At 45.2% G+C, this 16,788-nt stretch overlaps 1 protein-coding gene across 3 annotated transcripts in view; it reads right to left on the bottom strand.

Moving 5' to 3' along the window:
* Window positions 1–3,387: 3,387 nt before the first annotated feature.
* ipo13b (importin 13b) overlaps window positions 3,388–16,788 on the bottom strand; it is a 151,503-nt gene continuing 138,102 nt past the window's right edge. For all 3 annotated transcript variants that reach the window (XM_078561077.1, XM_078561074.1, XM_078561076.1), the window contains 3 exons: window positions 13,425–13,514; window positions 7,329–7,510; window positions 3,388–4,577 (listed from right to left, as the gene is read on the bottom strand). In XM_078561077.1, coding sequence (XP_078417203.1) covers window positions 4,481–4,577; window positions 7,329–7,510; window positions 13,425–13,514 — 369 coding nt within the window. In that variant the 3' untranslated portion in view covers window positions 3,388–4,480. The remainder of the gene's footprint in view (window positions 4,578–7,328; window positions 7,511–13,424; window positions 13,515–16,788) is intronic.

Below are 16,788 nucleotides of genomic sequence, written 5' to 3' on the forward strand. Positions count from 1 at the left end.
AGACAGAAAGCGCAACTGAGAATAGGCAGTATTTTTTAAAAAGGTTTTTCTGTAAAGCATTTTCAGATGCAGTAATATGGGGGAGAATTTTCCCCTTGTCGGGGGCATTGTGCGGGGGCGGGCGTGGACCCGATCGGCGCCCCCGATCAGGTCTGCGCCACCATTTTATGTGGGCGGGCCAATTAAGGCCCACCCAGCGTGACGTGCGCCTGGAGCGCTCCCTGTGCAGGTTCGGGGGGGGGGTGGGGTTCCCCTGAGTCGGGGCCTGAGTCGCGCATACGCACGAAAGAGCGCAGAAATCTCCTTGAGGCACAGAGCTGCCTCAGGGAGATTAAAATTTTTGGAACTTAAACTAATAAAGAAAATAAAAAATTTTAAGACATGTTCCCTCGCGTGACAGTGTCACATGAGCTGGGACACGGCAATGAACTTTAATGTAAAACTTTATTTAATTTATAAACCCTTCATGAACATCCATCCTGTCCATGGATGAGATTCCATGAAAAATGCAAAGGCTGCCTGGGCTCTTCGCCTGCCCGCCATCCTTAAGGTTGGACGGGCAGCTCAGTTAATTAGTTTAATTGATATTTAAATGGCCTTAATAGGCCTTTGACAGTTTGGCGGGCGCGCAGCTGACATCACCATGCATCATTTTACGCCTCTGCGAGCGAGCCCCGCCCCCACTCACTGAGCCAAAGATTCAGGCCATATTTTTTGTAAAGAATGCTGATCTGTTTAAGACATTAAATATGCCACAAATTAGGTTTATAAACCAACTGTCAATCTGTATTGCTTTGTTTGGGGGAAAAAAACAGCTCATGATTTTTATACTAAATCTTTTGATTTTTAAGAGTTTGTCTTCTCCTTTGAGACGGTGGGTGGGGTTGGCATTAATGTGTGTAAGCCCAATTGTCTTACCCATCGGTATCAATTTTGTGATCTTTCTGAAGTTTCAGAGGTTTCCCACTTGTTACATGTTTGCAAGACTATCCCTCCCCCAATGCCCTTCTGCTGTGAGCCTCTAAAGAAACTACCCTAGATTTTAACCTCTTCTAAAAGGTGAGGATCCTTCTCTCCCTTTAGGAATCCATTTTCTCTTATAGAACGCCACACTTAATATAGCCACTTGCTTATGATAACAACTCCAAATCTTCAGGTACTCAGCTGAGCACACATTTTAAATCTTGCCTCACTTAAAAGTTAAAATGTTTAGTACTAATCAACATTACCAAACTGCAATTCCTGATTCATAGAATAGGGAAGAGAAACAGGATTCTAGTGATCAAATTGGAACCCAGTAACGAACAGGCAGATGGTGGACAAATGGGTGCAACTATTGAAGTATCAAAATCTGCCAGCTAATCCTGATTTGCAGCCCAAATGTTCTCATTAAATTGTGCATGAGGGATGTGTATTAATTAATAGGGGTGATCCTGCAATCTGACCCTTCCAGGAAGGAGAGCATGTAAGGCAGTCTAGGGTGTCCACAATGTGATCATGCATATTAGAGGTGATTCCATAATTTGAGTGGGAGCCACAGATTGTGGAATCACTAAATGTGTAACGATATTCAGGACATTTTGAAATGTTTAAGTAATTGCCACCCATCTTACCTCCTAGCCTTCAAATATACAGACATCATAATGATATTTAGATATTTTTCTCCCAGTAAACATAATTTGAGATATATCAGGATGAATATGGCATATCTAGATAATGTCCTAATCACATGATAGCTAGGATAAATGGACTGAACACCAGAGCACAGCTCCAGAATAAATCCATTGCGGTTTCATGTCATTACAGTACAAGACTACAAACAACAATCTGTATTTTAATATAATCCCTAAGAATCAATACATAAACATTGCTTTCACGCTTTCAAATTTGCATATTTGCATAGACTTACCTGCTCCCAAATACAGATTCACATGGTTCGACCAACTACTGCATTTGTTCAAGGAACACAATAATAAGACACCATTTAGCTGTTCTCATGTAGAATGGCTGTGGACCCAAATGTATCAGCATATTCCTACTTTCGTGGAAGATCAAATGGTTAATGAGCACTGAAATGAGCATTGCAATTAAACTCAACTAGCTCTCCCTTTCCAGTGGGTCAGATGTTTAACACATAACTGTAGGTAGTATTTTGGGTCATACCATGTCTTCAGTTAATTGATACATGAGAGATAGGAAATCACCATCACAATCTAAGTGAGATGCTATAATTGCCATGAAGGTAAAGATGGCAGAAAAAGGCACCTATAGTGGGCAACTAGAGAGTCATGTGTAATCTAGAAGAGCAAATTTTGACATTCTATTTATGCAAATAATCTTAACTTTGGAAAAGAACATGGCAGCTTCAAACAACTTGCTGCAAAGCAAATTTTGACAAGGTTTGAAATAATGGTGGCTGATTTCAGTTCTATATACTTCTATTCTCTGAAGAGAACTTATTTCTGCCTAATTAAGCTACGATTTCATATTCACTGGCTATGTTCAGATGTTCTCAACTAAAGTTATTTGGGGTTTTTAGCAACGAATGGAAATAAGTCTTAATCTATATCGGCTGGATTGAATTTCAAACCATGTAGCGAGGATGGAAGGTCTGCTCAGATCTAGAGCGACACTCAGTCGGGGAAGACCTTCATTGCTGGTTTCTGGATTAAAACCAAAAAAAATTGGATAAAAGTAACAAGTGTTCTAACATATTGATAGTATTTGTAGAAATGTACTTCATTATCAGACCCTTAATGTATTGTAAAATGTATCAATAATCTGTCAGAATAACACACCATCTGTATTCAGATGAGATGTTAAAAGGAGTCTCCCCCTTCAGGGGGATGTAGGAGATCTTATGGAGCTGTGTGAAAAAGAACAAGGAAAGGTTTCTGCTTGTGTCCTGGGCAACATTTATCCCTCAATCAACACAGCCAAACTCTCATTGCAGTATGTGGGATCATGCTGTGTGCAAAGCAGGTGCTGCATTTCTTTACATTATATCTAGTGACTACACACTGAAAAACACTTTACTGTCAAATGCCTTTGGGACATACTGGGGTCATGAAAGGTGTTTAGTATGAATGAAAGTTCCTTCTTTCTTAATGGTCCTTGAAGACTGATCTTATAAACAGATGCTATCCTAATGCAGCTTCAAGTCAGAGCACGTAGTCTTAGAATTATGATTATTCCAGACAATGGCATCTGTCTGTAGATTCTCTATTACACAGGTTTCCCTTTACAATTCAAGTGGTGAAACTCTTATGGGCCAGATGCATATTTCTCAGTTCTCACCAATCTGCAGTAATAATGTGTGTAAAAAAAGATTTTGGGGTGGTGGTGGGGAAGTGGGGTGGGGGGGGCGGGGGGAGAAAATCACACATATACAAGTGAAGCTTTATTTCACAATAGAAAACCAATAGGCTACAGTCATTTCTTATTGAGATTTTACTAGTGGGCTTTCCATTTTACTTCCGAGACCAGAATATATCTCATGGCTGTGGAACTTCCAGAAAATTCTAGAAGCACAAGTAAACAAGTTACAAGATAACAAGGACAGCTTGGAGTTACATTAAGGTGGTACTGGTTTTTGTACAGAAAGTAGCACACAGCATATATTACAAAAAATTTAAAAGTTATGAAATGAAATAGGACTGTAACAAAGCTTACAGAGCCTCAAAGCTTTGGAGGAGTTCTGACTGCTTTTCTTCAATTCATTGCTTTAACCATTCCAGAAGTACGATCAGTGAGGACCTTTACTTAGACCAAGGCTTACTTTATCGGTAGTCAGAATGGATGACTCAAAGCTCTGGTATTTTTCAGTTTCTTTTAAATAAACATGCAAAGTTTTGAAACTCTCAAATTGCAATTGTTACGATCCAAAGATTTTTTAAATTCCCAGACTGTTGCAACATTCTCCACTTTTTACATTATAACAGGAGCCCACATCACCACGTCATTAAATTAAAAACAAAAAGAAAACTAAAATACTAGATTTGCTTAAAATGGTTTCAGACGTTGTAGCAGCATCACCAGTAATATTCCACAGCTGATTCATCTGGGATTACTCCCTCCACAAGATATTGTTGTGTTTACAAAGTGCCAAAATCACAGGACTCCAGCAGCAAGTTATATTGCTTCCATAAAGCTTTAATTACGACACAGAACATGTACACAAATTACTTGCAAGTCAGGACAGCTTATGCCAGAACATTCCTGGCACATTTCCTCTTTTAAATGACCAAATCCTATGATAGGAAGTCCTTTATCTTTTTAAAAAACAAAGCCTCTTAATATGGTTGCACACAAGTGCATGTTTTTTTTCTTGAATCCTGTAGTGCAGACAGAAGCCCATTTGTTGCTTAAAAAAGATCCTTCACGCTAGAATGCATTTTTACAGAAGGAAACGGTGCAAATGTGTTGAGGATGTAGGAAGCATGCTATTAAAGGAGTGACACTTCAATGTAATTACACAGCTTCAATACTCGGCTGCATATTCTGTGCCATGAAGACCCCTGCACAATAACGTGAACTCCTTAACAATGTCCTTTACTCGCCTTTTATTCACTCTGTCTCTGTAAAACAGCAAAAGTTAAACTTAATTTTTTCATTTGACAGTATTAAAATGAAAGCACAGGTCCAATGATATCTTAAATTCCTCATGACTGATTGCTGTCACACTTTTACTTCCCATGTCATGAATTTTCACGCACCCTGACACTGAACATTTCAGGCATTGCTAGTCATGCTTAAAAAATTAAGCCTTTACTTATAAAAGGCATATATGTCACACCTCTTGACTAAATACTAACATTCAATCCAATTATACGAGGTGGTGATACTAGCTTTCATTATTGTCTATTCGGCTTATTTGAGCTTAGCTCAGCCATTTTGCATAGTGTCCATTTAGAGTGCTTAAAAATGAAGCATTTGGAGCCTTTGTCCTTTCTTCTGTTCACATTTTACAGTTTGATGCTTTAAATGAGATCTGAAGTTTTTTTATTCTCCATGCTGTCAAGAAATTTGAAAAATGGCAGGATACCTTTTAGCCTCTTGTTCCCTGCAGTGTGCAAAATGGTCAGGGCAAGACGTTCAGCCTTAAACTTTTAATTATTTTTCCTGCGCAAATTTTACATTTTAGTCCTAGTTATTCATTGAATTTATTCATGGCTGAATTAGATAGATTTTTGATAGACAAGGGAATCAAGGGTTATGTGGGGTGCAGAAAGAAAAGTAGAGTTGAGATGACAATCTGATCAACCATAATCTAATCGAGTGGCAGAGCAGATTTTAAAAGGCCAAATGGCCTCTTTCTGCTCTTAAGTCCTATGTATTCACATTTTGTTCTCTGCATGCATACTAAATAAAATCATTAATTGGGTCAACTCCAATTCAGCCAATTAGTGTGTGAATTATTTAGTTAGTTAAGAAACAGCATTGTTTCAAATCTTTCAATTTTGCTTATTTGCTCTTATAATGCTGGTTGTGCCTTCAGTATATACAGAATTTTCTGTTTCTTTCATGCTGCCAGGAAAATCTTCATCTCACCAGAAGCAATGGATCAGGACATCTGTTAGTAACATTTCTTTTTCACAAAATTGTTAAAATATTTTTCTGCTCATGCCCTGTGTGAGGACCATTTATGTGAATGCTGCTCAAAAATACAACAGGTCTCATTTCTGATGTACGAGAAGGATTTTAGTTATCTGACTCCATTTCTCAGAAAGCATAAGTTCACTGTCCCATTGCCCTTCAACTCGGCACCAACTGGCAGTAATGCAGCAATTTGGTTCAAAAAAACATTAAAAAAAATAAAGGGGCTTCTTTGGAGATAGAAGATGAGGCACATTTGAAGAACTAAAAAAAAAAGAAACTCTGCACTTATAACTGACCTGGGAGCATTGAAAGTGATTTACAACAAAAACAACTGGCATTTAAACAGCAACTTTAACACAGTAAGACATCTCAAGGCACTTCACAGGAGTATTATCAAACAAACTTTATACTGGGCAACATAAGGAGTACTAGGGCAGAAAGTGTGCTTTAAAGATGGTCTTAAAGGAGGAAAGAGAGGCAAGGAGGCAGAGAAGTTTAGGGAAGGAATTCCAGAGCTTAGGGCCTCTACCGCTGACAGCATAACCACCAATGGTGGAGTGATTAAAATCAGGCATGCTCAAGACGCCAGAATTAGAGTATAATTATCCGGAGGACGGATAGAGCTATGGAGGCATTTGAAAACAAGGGTGAGAAAGGCCACCGATTTAAGCTCAAACCCAAACTTTGCATTCGTACCTTGCATATTTGCTCGAAAGGAATTTCACCTAATCTGAGTCAAAACGGTGAGCAGAGTAATAACATTGTGAACAGGAATATCTCTCAGCATTTCTCGCCCACTACACACAGGGTGGTTTACACAGTGGTACTGGTAAAGCCTTGTCCAGGACAACAATGACATTCCTCAAATTAAAGAGGCAGCAGTGGTGGCAAATATCCATAAGGTAAATCGATTGACATTTACCACAGCAACATAGAAGAAATAAAAATATATTTTCTATACCCATTTACAACTCTTTCCTTTGGAATATATTTTCATCAGATCTCACTGAAGGAAATTGTTTTGTGGCCTCTAATGAAATGAATCCTCTGAAGTTGCATAATTTTGTTATATCTGCTTTTGGTAAAAATCGTTAGGAAATATATAAGCAAATTTCTCTCCACTAATTATAAAGAAAACCAATAAATAAAAACGAATATACTAACTAAAAAAGCAGATGAAGGGCAATAAAGATATTGGGAAACAGTTGTCAAATATTTGGTGCATGATAGCAAAATTAATAGTTAGCTTTGGCATATGCCAGGGCTTCCCAAGCTGGGTCGTGGCTGCCAGTAGGGTCACAGAACAAAAATTTGGGTTGCAAACTCCCTCTAACCATGAAGGCAATTGCAGCTGTGGAGCAGAGACTCAGATGGGACAGTCCTGGGATTGGCTGCAAGGCCCCTTGACATGTGTGCACAATTTTTTTCTTGCCTTGGTCGGGTGAGCATGACTTAATGAAATCAGCTCTGAGGCCTAGTCACTGCCTCCAACAGAGCCTGCAAAATGGTAGGTGAATAAAAAACACTGGTGTCCTCCAATCCCCTCCCACCACCACTATCAGAAGCCTGCACCCCTGCTCTCACAGATCTACTCCCACCGCCCGCTCTCACAATTCTTCTCCTTTCCCTGCTCACACTCTTGGGTCACAGCAATTTTCAAGCTTCAAGATGAGGCCATAGTGGGAAAAAATTCAGGAAGCAGTGGCACGTGCCATTTTGAACATGTATACCTTAAAATTTGTTGGCTAAATGTTTCTTTTTGTCCTTGTGTAAGGCGGCTTGATGGGAAATTCTGTTGCTGCATCACTTCCTTTAACCAAATGCTCAAGTAGGTAACACAATGCTTGTTCAAAGCAAACAGTATCTCTGCAAAATGATCCATCAGACTCCTTGGGGCTTGACCACCAATAGCCTAGCAAACATAAGCAATGAAGTTAATTTTATCAGTGAAAGAAAGAATCAGAGCTTTCATTAAGAAGCATAATAATAATTTAGAGCTCAGGTTTCATTTGTAATCGATCAGGAGTTTAAACTAATTTGGCAGGAGGAGGGGACACAGAATGGTAGCAGAATAGGGACACATCATAATACAGTAAAACAATCAAGTCAGGGGGAGTACAGCTGCATTAAGTTTCAAGGGAATAAGGCACGGCTGGATGGCCTCTACTTTAATGCCAGGAGTATTACAGGTAAAACGGATGAGTTAAGGGTGAGGATTGACACATGGAATTATGATATAGTAGCCATCACAGAGACCTGGTTGAGGGAGGGGCAGGATTGGCAGCTCAACATTCCGGGATATAGAATCTTCAGGCGAGACAGGGGAGGGGGCAAAAGAGGAGGAGGCATTGCATTATTAGTTAAGGAGTCAGTTACTGCAGTAAGGAGAGATGATATCTTGGAGGGGGCATCAAAGGAAGTTTTGTGGGTAGAGCTTAGGAATAAAAAAGGGGCAGCCACATTGTTAGGTGTTTATTATAGACCCCCAGATAGTCAGCAGGAAATTGAGGAGCAAATATGTGCACAATTTGCGGAGGTGTGTAAAAACAATAATAGGGTAATTATATTAGGTGACTTCAACTTTCCCAACATTAATTGGGATAGACATAGTGTTAAGGGCTAGGATGGAGTGGATTTCTTGAAATGTGTACAGAACTTTTTAGGTCAATATGTAGAGGGTCCAACAAGGGACGGCACAGTGTTGGACCTAATTCTGGGGAATGAAGCCGGACAGATGGCTGAGGTGGTGGTGGGGGAGCATTTTAGTGATAGCGACCACAACATGGTACAGTTTAAGTTTGTTATGGACAAAGAAATAGGCAAGTTGCAAAAAATGGTTTTGGATTGGGGGAGAGTGGATTTTAGTAAAATAAGGCAGGATCTGGCCAAGGTAGACTGGGAACAGCTACTTGTGGGGAAATCTACAGAGCAGTGGGGGGGGCATTCAAAAAGGAAATGGGGAGGGTACAGGCTCAATATGTTCCCTCTAGGGTAATAGGAAGGAGTAACAAGCCCAGAGAACCATGGATGACTATAGATATTCAGGATACGATGGGAAGGAAAAGAGAGGCTTTTAGCAAGTACAAGGGAAGCAAATCAGCGGAGGCATTAGTGGAGTACAGAAAGTGCAGGGTGGAGCTTATGAAAGCAATTAGGAGAGCAAAGAGGGGATATGAGAAAGCTCTGGCTGGTATGAGTAGGGAAAATCCCAAGATATTCTATAAATATATCAATGGGAAGAGGATAACCAGGGAAAGATTAGGGCCCATTAGGGACCAAGGGAGCAATCTATATGTGGGGCCAGATGACATCGCTAGAGTGTTGAATGAATACTTCACACCCGTCTTCACCCAAGAGAATGAGGATGAAGGTACTGAACTCGGGGAGAGAGACTGCGAGGTTCTTAAGCAAATTGATATAGGGAGTGACAAGGTATTGAAGGTGGTGGCAGGCTTAAAAGTGGACAAATCTCCAGGTCCGGATGATTTGTGTCCCAGATTGCTGAAGGAGGCAAAGGAGGAGATCGCAGGGACTCTGACCCAAATTTTTAATTCCTCTCTGGACACGGGCCAGGTGCCAGAGGACTGGAGAACAGCTAATGTGGTTCCGCTATTTAAGAAGGGTTGTAGAGATAAGCCAGGGAACTACAGGCCAAGTGAGTCTCACATCAGTGGTAGGGAAACTATTGGAGAAAATTCTGAAGGAGAGAATCTATCTCCACTTGGAGAGGCAAGGTTTGATCAGGGATAGTCAGCATGGCTTTGTCAGAGGGAGGTCATGCCTAACAAATTTGAGTGAATTTTTTGAGGTGGTGACCAGGTGTGTAGATGAGGGTAGTGCAGTTGATGTAGTTTATATGGATTTCAGCAAAGCCTTTGACAAGGTGCCACATGGGAGACTTATAAGGAAGGTAAATGCACATGGGATACAGGGTAATTTGATAAGGTGGATTCAAAATTGGCTTAGTTGTAGGAGACAGAGGGTGATGACAGAAGGATGTTTTAGTGACTGGAAGCCAGTGTCCAGTGGCGTACCACAGGGATCTGTGCTGGGTCCCCTATTATTTGTCATTTATATAAACGACATAGATGACTATGTGGGGGGTAGGATTAGTAAGTTTGCGGATGACACAAGGATTGGCCAGGTGGTTAACAGTGAGGTTGAGTGTCTTGGGCTACAGGAAGATATAGATGGGATGATCAAATGGGCAGATAAGTGGCAGATGGAATTTAACTCTGAAAAGTGTGAGCTGATACACTTTGCAAGGAGTAATTTGACAAGGAAATATTCAAAGAACGGCATGACAATAGGAAGTTCTGCGGAACAAAGACACATGGCGTGTGTGTCCATAGATCTCTGAAGGCAGAGGGACATGTTAGTGGGGTGGTGAAAAGAGCATATGGGACACTTGCCTTTATCAATTGAGGCATAGATTACAAAAGTAGGGAGGTCATGTTGGAGTTGTACAGAACCTTGGTGAGGCCACAGCTGGAGTACAGTGTGCAGTTCTGGTCGCCACATTATAGGAAGGATGTGATTGCACTGGAGGGGGTGCAGAGGAGATTCACCAGGATGTTGCCTGGGATGAAACATTTAAGTTATGAAGAGAGATTGGATAGACTTGGGTTGTTTTTGTTGGAGCAGAGAAGACTGAGGGGCGACCTGATCGAGGTGTACAAGATTATGAGGGGCATGGACAGGGTGGATAGGGAGCAGCTGTTCCCCTTAGTTGAAGCGTCAGTCACAAGGGGAAATAAGTTCAAGGTGATGGGCAGAAAGTTTAGGGGGGATGTGAGGAAAAACTTTTTACTCAGAGGGTGGTGACGGTCTGGAATGCACTGCCTGGGAGAGTGGTGGAGGCGGGTTGCCTCACATCCTTTAAAAAGTACCTGGATGAGCACTTGGCATGTCATAACATTCAAGGCTAAGGGCCAAGTGCTGGTAAATGGGATTAGGTAGGTAGGTCAGGTGTTTCTCACGTGTCGGTGCAGACTTGATGGGCTGAAAGGACTCTTCTGTAATGTGAGATTCTGTGTATGCAGCATTTTAAAAAGGTATTGATGTGATAATACAATACACCAACAAATAATTAGATGGAAAAAAAATGAAGTGATGATGTGCAGAGGGGAGGGAGATGGTAAATATCATTAGACCCATCAATCCAAAGCATGGTTGTCGGAAAAAGGATTCAGGGTCCTGTCATGTGATCTCATGACAGTTTTTTTTAGCAATAATAAAAAGGACAATTACATTTTTATAGCACCTTTCACAGCCACCTTGACATCATGAGGTCTCAAAACACTTTTACAGCCAATGAAGTAAAGTGGCTGTTTAAGTGGAGTTTAAGTGGAGTTACTCTTGTAACATAGGAAATGTGGCAGCCAATTTGCATTTCGCAAGCTCCCACAAACAGCAACGTGATAATGACCAGATAATCTAATTTTGTGATGCTGATTGAGGGATAAATATTGGCCAGAAGACTATGGATAACTCCCCTGCTCTTCTTCAAAACAGTGTCATGGGACAACAGTGTATCACTGCCTCAGTACTGCACTGAAGGATCAACCTTGATTTTTGTGTTCAAGTCCTGGAGTGGCACGTGAACCTGGAATCTTCTGACTCAGAGACAAGAGTGCTACTAACTGAGCCACAACTGACACTTGATGTTTCCTCCACCTCTTCCGGCCAATACGTATTCACTAATGTTATCTACTGTTCTGACTAGTAGGTACCTCACTAATAGTCAGGTTGCTTTGTTTTTTTTTGCTTTACTGTGCCTTGATGTATAGGTTAAAGGTTCATGCTTGCTTAAACACTGAACAAACAAATCATGGAGATTCACAACACAGATGGAACCCATTTGGTTCATCCTGAAAGTGCTTGCTTTTTGTCAGAGCGATCCATTACTGATCACACTACCCTGTAGTTTGCTCATAGCCCTGTATCTTAAGTTCATTCTTGAATTGCTAGTAAAGCTGATATTTATTGCCTATCCATGGTTGCCCTTGAGAAGATGATGATGGACAGCCTCCTTGAACTATTACAGTCTAAATGGTGAAAGTGCCCCCAGAAAGCTGGTATTTAGGGGATTCCATGATTTTGATTCAACAACGTTGAAGAAATAGAGATACATTCTCATGCAGCTGCTGCCTTTGTCTTTAGGTGATACAGGTCACAAGTTTGGCACTGAAGAACTCTGAAAATTGCTGCAAAACATCCTGTAGATAGTACACAGTGTAGCAACTGTATGTGATGGTGGAGGGGTTAGATGATTAGGCTAGTGGGTGCAGATTTCTTTGTCCTAGATGGTCATGAATGTCATTGCAACAACTGGAGAGCATTCTATCATACTTGTAGGTGGTGGAGAAACCTTTAGAAGACTGGAAGTTTATCACTTCCTCCAAATACCAAGCTGATGTCCTGCTCTAATAGTCACGGCATTAATGTGGATGACCCAGCTGAGATTAATGGCGAGTCCCAGGATGCTAATGGTAGGAGGCCTGCTGATGGTAATGCCATTGAATGTGAGGGGAGGTAGTTGGATTTTCTTTTGCTGGTAAAGGCCATTGCCTGACACTTGTGCAGCACGCATATTACGTGCTATTTATCAGCCAAGTCTATGTTTTCCACAGACTGCTCAATTTTCTGAGAAGTTGCGAATAGAGCTGAAGACTATGCAATTATCAATGGATAGTCCAACATCTGTCCTGACGATAAATGGAGGATCATTTGCTGAAGGAGCTGCAGATAGCCTAGGATGTCATCTTGAGGAACTCCTACAGCGATGTTCTGAGATTGAAATGATTGGCCTCCAATGATCACAACAATCTTCCTTTGTGTTAGATATAGCTTCACTTACGGGATAATAGGCTCTCTGATCATTACTGACCAATTTTACTATGACTCCCTGGCATCTTACTAAGTCGAATACCACCTTCATGTTAAGAACTAGAACCAAGTGATCCTGACGAAACCCAAAGTGAGCAGTGGCAAGTAGGTTATTGGTGAGCATGTGTCACTTGAATACAAACCGTTTGTCCATTCTTCCCTTAAAAGATGCGGTGATCTTTGCCTCAACTACTTCTCATGGCAAAGCATTCCATGCTCTCTCAACTCTCTTGTGTATGGACATTTCTCCTAACCTTTCTTCTCAATTTCAGAAACTATTTTTCTTTGATGATTCTTTGTCACCAATACTACTACTACTAAATCATCTTTCCCTATTCACTATCAAACATTCTTCATTGTAAAAACCTCAGCTTTCACTGCTCCAGTGGAAATAATCCCAGTACAAGTCTCTCTAAATAACTATATTTTTTCATCTTTGGTATCATTTTGGTCAATCAACATTACACGTTATCTATGGCTTTAATGTGCTTTTTATAATGGCAACCTCAAAACTATACACTGTGCTTTAAAGGTGACCTCCCAACTGCCCTGCGCAAATTTATCCTAAGCTTTTTGCTCTTATGCCCTATGCCTACAGTTATGTAAGCCAAAGTTACATTGGTCCTTACCAATTTATCTACTTTTGCTTGCATATTCAAGGAATTATCTATTTCTACTCGAGTAAATTTATTCCTCTCCATCCTTCAGCAGCTTTCGATTGATTTTATATTTGTATTCCTTGACTTCCTATGCAAAATAAATTATCCAGCATCTCTCCACACTAGGTCACATCTGGCACCTATCTGCCCATGCTGTTAATCTGCTGATAACAACTAATTTGCGGTTAGTTATTGATTAATTCAATCATTTTGATCCCTATCAATGCCATTATAATCATCTGACCATTTTAAAGTAGACTATTTTCCATGGCTACTTACTTCAAGAGTTGCTTGTAGCAAGAGTTTCCCATTTTCATGGACAACTAAACCAATAGGCTGTATTTCCCGACAACGTGGCAGCAGCTCAGTCTAATAGAGGAAATGGAAATAACAAATGAAGAAAAACTAAGTAATTTTTTCAGTGACATGCAGGCATTGTGAACTAATTTTAATTGTACATTATTACATTGCGAGTCATCATGAACACCAAGGTGATTCACTCCATTCAACGTACTGTCGCCACTATATTTTACACAGTAAAATGTTTTGGGATTGTGTCTTTAGTTTAAAGTAAAATGAAGGGGGTCATGTGACTTGTTTTGAAGCCTACCTGACAGAACACCTGGGTGGTTTGGTTGTTAGAGATCAAAGGGGTCACAAATAGTGTTACTGGGAAGAAGGTGCAAGGCGTTTACAATTGGAGTCAAAGGCAGCAGCCTCTGTGCTAACAATGGATAGACTGTGAGTCTCCAAAGTCCCAGTAAAGTGTGGAGAATATCATGCTGTAAACAACTGTGCTTTGAACTGTCCATTTACATTAAAGTTAAAAAGGAGTTAGGAGCTCAGGGATAGCAAATAAGTGTGTCTACCTGGATACAAGGCCCATGTGAAACATGTTGCCATGGAGATAGGATTTGAGAGGAGAAGGGGCGAAGAACTCACAAACAAGGGTAGCCTGCCAGGGGCACAGAAAGCCAGGCAGGGCACATGAGTACCAGCACACACCAGAAAATGAGAGAGGGGGAGGGGGAGCGCGCGAGCGGGGGAAAGAGAGGGGGAGGGGGGAGCGCCGCGAGCGGAGAAGAGAGGGGGAGAGGGAGGCGCGAGCGGGTGAGAGAGGGGGAGAGGGAGGGCGCGAGCGGGTGAGAGAGGGGGAGAGGGAGGACGCGAGCGAGAGAGGGGGAGAGGGAGGACGCGAGCGAGAGAGGGGGAGAGGGAGGGGGCGAGAGAGAGAGGGGGAGAGGGAGGGGGCGAGCGAGAGAGGGGGAGGGGGAGGGAGGACGCGAGAGAGGGGGAGAGGGAGGCAGGACGTGAGAGAGAGAGGGAGGACGCGAGCGAGAGAGGGGGAGAGGGAGGACGCGAGCGAGAGAGGGGGAGAGGGAGGACGCGAGCGAGAGAGGGGAGAGGGAGGACGCGAGCGAGAGAGGGGGAGAGGGAGGACGCGAGCGAAGAGGAGAGGGGGAGAGGGAGGACGCGAGCGAGAGAGGGGAGAGGGACGACGCAAGCGAGAGAGGGGGAGAGGGAGGACGCGAGCCAGGGGAAGGACGCGAGCGAGGGGGGAGAGGGAGCACGCGAGCGAGAGAGTGGGAGAGGGAGCACGCGAGCGAGGGGGAGAGGAGCACGAGAGCGAGAGAGGGGGAGAGGGAGGACGCGAGCCAGGGGAAGGACGCGAGCGAGAGGGGGAGAGAGAGAACGCGATCGAGAGAGTGGAAGGGGAGAGCGGAAGAGAGGAGGGGCACGCGAGCGAGCGAGGGGCACGCGAGCGAGCGAGGGGGCACGCGAGCGAGAGAGGGGGCACGCGAGCGAGAGAGGGGGCACGCGAGCGAGAGAGGGGGCACGCGAGCGAGAGAGGGGGCACGCGAGCGAGAGAGGGGGCACGCGAGCGAGAGAGGGGGCACGCGAGCGAGAGAGGGGGCACGCGAGCGAGAGAGGGGGCACGCGAGCGAGAGAGCGGGCACGCGAGCGAGAGAGGGGGAGGACGCGAACGACAGAGGGGGAGGGGGAGCACGCGAACGAGAGAGGGGGAGAACGCGAGCGACAGAGGGGGAGGGGGAGCACGCGAGCGAGGGGGAGAGGGGAGCACACGAGCGAGAGGGGAGGAGAGGGTGCACGCGAGCGAGAGAGGGTGAGAGGGAGCACGCGAGCGAGAGAGGGGGAGAGGGAGCACGCGAGCGAGAGAGGGGGAGAGGCGGAGAGGGAGCACGCGAGCAAGAGAGGGGGAGAGGGAGTACGCGAGCGAGACAGGGAGAGGGACCATGTGAGCGAGAGAGGGGAGAGGGAGAATGTGAGCGAGAGAGGGGGAGAGGGAGCACGCGAGCTAGAGAGGGAGCACGCGAGCGAGAGAGGGGGAGAGGGAGAACGCGAGCGCGAGAGGGTGAGAGGGAGGACGCGAGCGAGAGAGGGTAAGAGGGAGAGAGGGAGCGCGCGAGCGAGGGGAGAGGTAGCACGCGAGAGAGAGAGGGGGAGAGGTAGCACGCGAGCGAGAGGGGGAAAGGGAGCACGCGAGCGAGAGAGGGGGAGAGGGAGCACGCGAGCGAGAGAGGGGGAGAGGGAGCACGCAAGCGAGAGAGGGGGAGAGGGAGCACGCGAGCTATAGAGGGGGAGAGGGAGCACGCGAGCGATAGAGGAGGAGATGGAGGACGCGAGCGAGAGAGGGGGAGATGGAGGACGCGAGCGAGAGAGGGGGAGAGGAGGGACTAGCGATAGAGGGGGAGAGGGAGCACGCGAGAGAGAGGGAGAGAGGAAGCACGGGCGCGAGGGGGGGGAGAGGGAGCACGCGAGCGAGAGAGGGGGAGAGGGAGCACGCAAGCGAGAGAAGGGGAGAGGGAGCACGCGAGCGATAGAGGGGGAGAGGGAGCACGCGAGCGATAGAGGGGAGAGGGAGCATGCGAGCTATAGAGGGGGAGAGGGAGCACGCGAGCTATAGAGGGGAGAGGGAGCACGCGAGCGATAGAGGGGGAGAGGGAGCACGCGATCGAGAGAGGGGGAGATGGAGCACGCGAGCGAGAGAGGAGAGGGAGCACGCGAGCAAGAGAGGGGGGAGGGAGCACGCGAGCGAGAGAGGAGGAGAGGAGCACGCGAGCGAGAGAGGGGGAGAGGGAGCACGCGAGCGAGAGAGGGGAGAGGGAGCACGCGAGCGAGAGAGGGAGAGAGGAAGCACGGGCACGAGGGGGGGAGAGGAGCACGCGAGCGAGAGAGGGGGAGAGGGAGCACGCAAGCGAGAGAAGGGGAGAGGGAGCACGCGAGCGATAGAGGGAGAGGGAGCACGCGAGCTATAGAGGGGGAGAGGGAGCACGCGAGCTATAGAGGGGGAGAGGGAGCACGCGAGCGATAGAGGGGGAGAGGGAGCACGCGAGCGATAAGACAGGGGAGAGGGAGCACGCGATCGAGAGAGGGGGAGATGGAGCACGCGAGTGAGAGAGGAGAGGGAGCACGCGAGCAAGAGAGGGGGGAGGGAGCACGCGAGCGAGAGAGGAGGAGAGGAGCACGCGAGCGAGAGAGGGGAGAGGGAGCACGCGAGCGAGAGAGGGGGAGAGGGAGCACGCGAGCGAGAGAGGGGGAGAGGAAGCACAGGAGCGAGAGAGGGGGAGAGGGAGCACGGGCGCGAGAGAGGGGGAGAGGGAGCACGCGAGCGACAGAGGGG

The sequence above is a fragment of the Cetorhinus maximus genome, chromosome 17, assembly GCF_964194155.1.
Source record: "Cetorhinus maximus chromosome 17, sCetMax3.hap1.1, whole genome shotgun sequence".
NCBI classification, from domain to species: domain Eukaryota; kingdom Metazoa; phylum Chordata; class Chondrichthyes; order Lamniformes; family Cetorhinidae; genus Cetorhinus; species Cetorhinus maximus.